Source organism: Arctopsyche grandis, chromosome 6 (assembly GCF_051622035.1).
Source record: "Arctopsyche grandis isolate Sample6627 chromosome 6, ASM5162203v2, whole genome shotgun sequence".
Lineage (NCBI taxonomy): Eukaryota > Metazoa > Arthropoda > Insecta > Trichoptera > Hydropsychidae > Arctopsyche > Arctopsyche grandis.
In genome coordinates, this window is record NC_135360.1 from 29,751,369 (window position 1) to 29,759,416 (window position 8,048).

General features: G+C 33.8%; 1 protein-coding gene across 1 annotated transcript; it reads right to left on the reverse strand.

Annotated features, from left to right (window-relative positions):
* Positions 1-297: 297 nt before the first annotated feature.
* Positions 298-1,239, reverse strand: LOC143912676 (uncharacterized). Its single transcript, XM_077431971.1, has one exon. The coding sequence runs from the start codon at positions 1,237-1,239 to the stop codon at positions 298-300; it is 942 nt and encodes a 313-aa protein (XP_077288097.1).
* Between the last annotated feature and the right edge of the window lie 6,809 nt (positions 1,240-8,048).

Below are 8,048 nucleotides of genomic sequence, written 5' to 3' on the forward strand. Positions count from 1 at the left end.
TCCATATTCAGGCTATTTGGGGTGATCGGTTCGAGTCGCGACAAAGTCGTCTCGTCGAAAAATGAATTAATCGATTTTTATCAATTCGTTCATTATGTTCGGCGAGAGTTAGGACACACACAGATTACCGTCTTTATATATATGATATGATAATGTAAAATGAATGTGGTGAGTCTGTAGGTAAATTAAGAAATAAGTTCACAATAAAAATAATATCAAGTACCAAGTGACAACAATAAACCTCATAACATAAAAGTTGTACTAATAATATAAACGAAAACGAAAATAGCGAAAAAATTAAGTGTGTTTCAGCTTGTCCAGATCCATTTCTGAATTCACCATTACCTTTGGGGATTTCTCGTTTTTTCGGAGATAAATGTGACAGTTTTTTACCCACACGAACTTGTAACGATTTTTATTAGCGAATTGTTTGCATCTTTTTAACAACACTTTGTTATTCTGTATCAGATGATCGTTGACAAATACAGGAACAGGATTACCGGGAATGAGAAGGTCCTGCGTGCTTATACCTCGACGTTTACGTATACCAGCTATAATGTTGTCTTTAGGGATACGGCCGTTTAGTTTCGCGATGACTACTCGTGGACGTCCAGCCACTCGCTGTCTTGGTTGTACTCGTCGAATGTGAACCACCTCCTGGGGGGACATATTAACACCTGCAGCCTCGGAAATTTTCATTAACACGTTCATCAGATTTTCGGAATCATTCTCTGGTAAGCCCCCAATCTCAAGATTCAACATACGTTCCCGCTGCTGTTGCTGATCCTGTTCAAGTTGCAGGTTTCGTAAATTGGTTTTAAGTTGTGACATTTCATCGGTCATATCATTCTCGTTAAGATTTTTTTCGATTTTGACTACCCGCTCTTGCAGTTTATTAACATGATCCGATGACAATTCCATTGACCGTTGCATTTCGATAATTGTTGTGTTTGTCTCGGATTGTTTCGCGGACATTTCTGCTAGTGAGGTTTTGATACCGTTGTTTTCTTTGTGTAATGAACTAATGTCCGACTTTATATCTGCTATAGTGGCGGATAGTACGTCTAATTTTCCGTTGATATTGTCCAATGATTTTTTCATTGAATCCATTACTGACACAATATATTCCGACGACACGATGTCGGAATCCGGTTGTTTACGTTTCCTCACGTTAACATGTGATACCGACTGGTCTGTCGTACGAGAAATGTCGGATGATTTCGGTGGTGAATGAAGCATCTCAGTACTGAGCCTTCGATGTATGCTGAGTAATGCAATAACTTCAAACGGATGGCGGCAAGGGGTCAAGTTGGTAGGTACGAGATTCACGACGACGGAGTCGAATTCAGCTGAATATACTGTTGTTGTCACCTTCACTCGCGTTCGTCACTGGGGTAATAATAATAGGTATATTACTGACAAAACGACCGTACGTATTGCGTGCCGAATAGCAATTGTGTAGTATGCCTTTTTATGTAGGTACGTGTGCGTGCGTGGATGTGCGCGCGGAAATGTCGTAGGTGTTATGTGGAATACGTGGGTGAAACAGCGGAATTTAAATCAATTGAGCTGTGATTTGGTATTTGAATGCCTTGTGACCTGTAATGGCATGTTTATATCTGCATCAATTGGTAATATTATCTATATACATATATTATAAATCTATATATATAAAAAAATTAATATCTGTCTGTCTGTGTGTCTCGAATAAGCTCCTAAACCACTGAACCGATTAGACCGATGGAACTTTCAGGATTTGTTGTATGCATGTCTGGGAAGATTACTGTGAAAAAAAAACGGGATAAAACCTCTTAACCGCTTAGCTGCCCAGCCGTCAAACGCCACATTCACGCACACGCCCAAACTTTCGGGAATTAATTTAAGTATTAAGACGTAATAATATTTTTTTTTTGTTATTTTTCCCAAAACAAGGACTATTACAACTACCACATTAATTTTTTTCCAATCAAAATTCGTTACTTTTTTTCAAACTTTTAGTGTTGTCATCACTACAAACCAATTTTCCTTATCACAAATAAATTGAAATCAACACTAAATAAAATATCTTTTTTTCTAGCTAGCAACGAATTTCATGCCTCGTTTGTCCTAGGGTAGTCCCGGAAAAATTCATTAAAAAAATTGAGTCACAGGTATTGTCAACCATTTGGTGTCTAACGATACGATCGCATAAACTTAAGTCAAAAATGTATTAGTTTTCGCTTATGCATTTATTCATATACAATTTTGTATGTATATTTTTTTAAAAATATATACATATACATATATGTAATAAAAAGGTAAATTATATATTATTATTACAATTTAGAAAAAATAATTAATTATTTTTTTTATAAAACATAGTGCTATATTCATATCTTATGTTATTATTATATACGTGTAAAAAAAGGAAATTTTAAAATAGCCACTCTTATTTTGTCAAGGGTCTATCTTCAAATGGTGAAAAAATAAATAATTCACTTTATTACGAAAGAAAAAGAACCGACTAATTATAGTGATATTATAATTCGACCACGGAAAAATTTATTTGGAAGTCAATTGTGTAAAACGTCTAATTCTTAGAGCGTTCAACAACAAACTGCATTAAAAATCTGGAAGAATTTTGTCGAAGATATAAAAAAAAAATATGCACGTGTCCTCCGTTTTTGCATATTAGTTGCAATTTGATACCGACTACCGACCATAAAATGTTTATTTAAAGGAAGAAAACATTTTTGTTTCATGATATACGCATTTTTAAAATAAATTTGAATTTTTTTCTATTATTTTCTAGAACCAATGTTTGACGATACCTCTAAAAGTCTAAAAGGGCATTTACGAATAATTTACGATTTTATAATTTTAGCCTAAAAGCCACTGGAAAATGATCCCTACGGACTATTGTAATACGTGTAAAATTGGCTTCTTCGCTTTTGAAATATGTGATATGGTGGCCACATTCTTATGTCATTGTTTGTATGGGAGCCGACTGTCATCTGAGTAAAACGGATTTCTAATTTAATTTGATTACCCACTGCGGTTATATTGTATATTTGGGTTAAGGATAGATGTCACCACAATACTAAATGAAAATATCATAAATTTTTCTAATAAATTTAATAGATATCGTTCGTCAAAGAGCTCGCGACTAAAGGCGCGCGTGGCGTATGGCAGATACAGCTGTTTGCGCCTTAAGGCGCTTGTGGCGTTCAAACGGTTAATAATATGTAATATTCATAATAACGATTTTACTGACGCGAAAGTAAAGCTGTCCTCGCGCCTTCAACGCATCACTACGCATCAACTTATAATAATTTTAATTGAAAAAATAAACCTTAATTAAATTATTTGAGATATGGATTAAAAAAGATAATATTTTCTTAACCGTTTAATAATCAACCGATCAAAAGATTCTTCCTTTGTTCGATTCTATAAATAGATAATCTGGCTTAACTTTCTCGTCAAAATCTTAGTTATTAGAGGCATTAAAAGTTAAAATTGATTCGTTATCTTTTCAAAGAAATTAAGTCACTGGGATTTAAATGCAATAAAACCACGATATTCTTAATGCAACTGCCTTTAGATTACAAGATCACTTTACATTAATTATTTCATTTATTCAATGTCGACCTTCAAAATATTTAGTGTTTATAATTCAAGCTTACAATAAAATATTATTGCGTAAATAAATCATATATTTTTTTTGTAATTTGTAATTATGATTCAAATAAATTTATTAAAAAACCAAATGAATATTTACTATCAGAATCGCCATGTTTAAGCTGTTTATATTACAAATACTGAGCGAAGCCGGGTAAAACAACTAGTATAAAATATGTAAGGTATTCGTGTTAAAAATTGTATTCATATATCAATTCATATGCAAGTCGTAGCTAATTCTAAAACTATAAAATACTTCGATCCGTCGCTAAGAGATGCCGCTGCCCAACCATCCAAACTTTTCCGAGGAAAATTCAATCGATCATTTCCCACGCGTCCATTTATAATATAACGCATTTAAGATCAATTTATTACAATTCCAAACCCATTAATTTATATTACATAAAGTGAATGGAAAAACACGCACAAAACAAACAACCCCACATCTCATCAATACACCTCAATCCAATTCCAACGATCCGTTTCATCTGAACGCAAACACACCTAACTACGTTTAATCACGCTCCCAATTAAGATGATTACGAAACGCGCGTCACGCAAAGAAGAGCGTTTCGACCGCGCTTGAACTTGAACGGGCTCCCAAACCGTGGGTCGCGACCGTTCAACCCCGGACCAAAAGGTTGACGACACATGCCACCACTATTACGTGGAAAACGGCCGTTACGTCGCACTAACGCCCGTATTAACGACGCGACGAAACTTCACACCACGGTAAGTGATAACGTGGAATTACGTGTATATGTATGTCCACGTAAGAAATTGCCCTAGCTTGACTTTTGCTTCTCCCTAAACGTATAAAAATATATTCAGCCATAACGAGAAGATCTCCAGCATATCACGTAAACAGAGTGCAAAGGTGATAACTCCACATATATATTTATAACTCCACTATATAGAGTTATTATTACAGTTCGGTTTCGGTGTTCTTATCATATCAGATTATATTGACAATGCAGAGAAGTTAGGCTATAATTTCAAATCACGCATAAATTCATTTCCAAATCCATCCATTGAAATGTCAACGGGCCAAACACTAATCTACATATATATATATATATATATATATATATATATATATATATATATATATATATATATATATATATATATATATATATATATATATATATATATATATATATATATATATATATATATATATATAAAATTGAATTGTTTGTCTGTCTGTCTGTCTCGAATAGGTTCCTAAGCTACTGAACCGATTACGATGGAACTTTCAAGATTTGTTGTATGCATGTCCGGTAAGATTACTGTGAAAAAAACGGGACAAAACCTCTTAATAATAATATTCGTAATTACGATTTTATTGACGCGAAAGAATGAGGCGCCAGTGTTTAATTAAGGAAATTTTTACGTTGGTAACCAACTTGCGCGCACGCATGCCAACGTACAAATACATTACGTACCACTCATACCAATCCTACATACATATATATATAAATCAATGTTTGTCTGTCTGTCACATATGCGTTCCTATACTTTAGTATTATTTAATTTGATTATTAAATATTTGAAACTGAAACATTCACTTATCGAAACGCATCAAGAAACGGGAACGGGAACGGGAATTGCATGCGTTATTGTACGATGGAACGATGGAAATTTTAGGATTTATTGTATGCTTGTCCGGGAAGCTTACTGTGAAAAAAAATCGGCCAAAAATAGGAATGGAAACGGGAAAAATGGGAATGAGTAGCATTGTAACGCAATAATTTCAAATGTTTTCGCGTCTTGACATGCGTTATTAGGGTAAAATAAATAAATAATCGAATAATTTCAAATGTTTGTTCGCCGCGTTTTTCTGACAAGTGGGAACTGTAACGGGAATGGGAACGGGAACGGGAATTGCATGCGTTATTTTGGCATTGCAACGCATGCCGGGTTCGGCTAGTCTAATATATAATTTCGAAAGAGACTTTGTAACCAAAGAATTGGAGCGGAGAAGGGGCAAGGAAAAGGGGCGGAGCAGTGGAGCGATGAGATTTTGCCCGGAGCAGGAGCGGAGCGAAGCACGTAAACCTTTGTTGTGCTCCACGCTCCGAATATATTTTTGTTTTCAGCCTGGTAAACTGGTTACATCTCGTATGTTAATCGCTTACAGGATAACCGCCGCTACAAAAATATTGCTTAGCAAATGCTTTTTTTTTACGAGATTTGGGCAGTTTTATGTACGGAAATTTTCCTGTCCGACGAATTTTCGTGCGACAGGAGTATGACGCGAGCGATTTTCGTAGCGGCGGTTATCCTGGTTTTGACATACTGTTATATGCATGCTACCAGACAAATAGGTTAAATAATCTCTCATGACCTACGCTCACTGAGGTGGAAAATATCACGAAGACAAGAAGTCGGATAGCTTTTGGAATAGGAGCCATCCAATAAAGAACTGCGCGGGCAGGAGATATAACCATCAAATGATGATATCTAACACGCACATAATTATTAGGGACATAAATTCTCAACTGTTCCAGCAACGTATTACCACGTAGAAGCTGTAGAGCAAAATTAATTAATGATAAGTTTCTCCAAAATTCAGGGGAATTATATTTATGTATGCCCAAAAAGAAAGGAGTATGGTAGAAATATGGCTGTTACACACACTCATTCCTATATAAGAAACGAACAAATGGTTTTTACAGTTTCTCAATCACTATAATATAAAATAAAGGAACAGTTGAAAGATTTATATTATCTTTGAATTTGCTTTTGTGAAGCATTCACCTTAGATTTCTTAAGACATGATATGTTTATCAAATTCATATACCTGTATTGATTCAAAATTGTACGTACTTTCATACATTTTTCAGATTTATTCATTATTTACATACATATATGTATGTAATTTGATTAGTCCAGAGTGCCTTTATTTTATTTTATTTATTTCAAAGGTCTGAATTTGTGTTTAAAGTACGAGTTTACGATCAGTATTCCTGCTATTTTTTTTATTTTTCTATTAAAGTTATATCCTTTGCCCTCCAATGACGTGATATAGTGTGTAAGAATATCATACGTGTGATGAATATGCGAAAAAGTGAAAAATGCAGTTTTCCTAATGCACGTGGTGGCAAGGTGAGCTTTCACTCGAGGCCCATACAATGGAGTGCGAATTTGATTTATAAGCATTTTTTCGTTTTTTTTTTTTTTGGTTGCGAGAAAACCGTAAAGTATACGTTAGGAAGAGTGGGATTCATACGCGGAGAACTATAAAAAGAGGGGTTGAAGAGATTTATCTCTTTTGCAGTAGAATGGAAGAAGCCGAATAACTACTGATACTAAGATGAAAAGCATGTCCGATGGAAAATAATTTATAGCTCGTAAACCGGGGCAACAAAGCAAGAAAATAGCATTTAGCCGTACGACGTTATCCTTATTCGAAGAAATTCGGCAACAATGCCCCCTGTATCCAAATTTAGAATTCTCCTCGCGAAATTTTCGAATTATGTCGGAAATCCTATAATAGATGGATTGATTTCAAAGAAAATATATATTTTAATTTTGACAATAGGTACTACGAACTCGTGAAATTTCTATGTGGGTGTTGTAAGTATAATCCTTTATAAGAGGCTTCGAATTTTTATCTCTCTTTCCTTTTATTGTGTATAAATATAATAATGAAAACAAATTCAAATCAAAATATGAGTATTTTTTATGATACAATCAATAAAACGGGTTTATAAAAAGCATTCAATTTCATATTATATGGTTTCAAAATAAAATATTAAAACTTTAAATATACAACTTATACATTATTTAAATTGATTCATATTTCATTCTTAGAATGCCATGTTGAGATTTGTATGAAACTTCCAATTTATTTGCTTGAAATAAAAGTGCTTTGCTATGTAGATCTTCTGCTGTGGGCCCATTTACTATTATCTGTTTTTTTACTATACGAAATCCTTGAAGTCGTCTGGATATTATACGATCAGTGAAACAATAATAGATTCAAGGTCCACAATGACTATTTTAGATCACTAATTCTCTTGGCTAGCGAACGCGATCATCTGACTAACATTTTTGGGCACTTAAAAGTCACTTCCCAAAACATCCAGTTACATTTGTATCACAGAAAATTAAATATAACCCATTCTATACATACGTATTTACACAAAGGGAGCTCGAGAAATATTTTAATCCTGCCAATTAAATCAGTTAACATTCTTTGACGATATATTTCTGGAAAATTAACAGCATGAGAGCTTTTTAATAAATCGCCAATCTAAATATATATGTATGTTAATAAGTTATCAGAAAATATTGCACTGCTTTTATAATAGGCCTGAGATGTATTAATATATATTTTTTGATTATTAAATGCTTTTTATTATCATTAAATTATGTTCGCAATA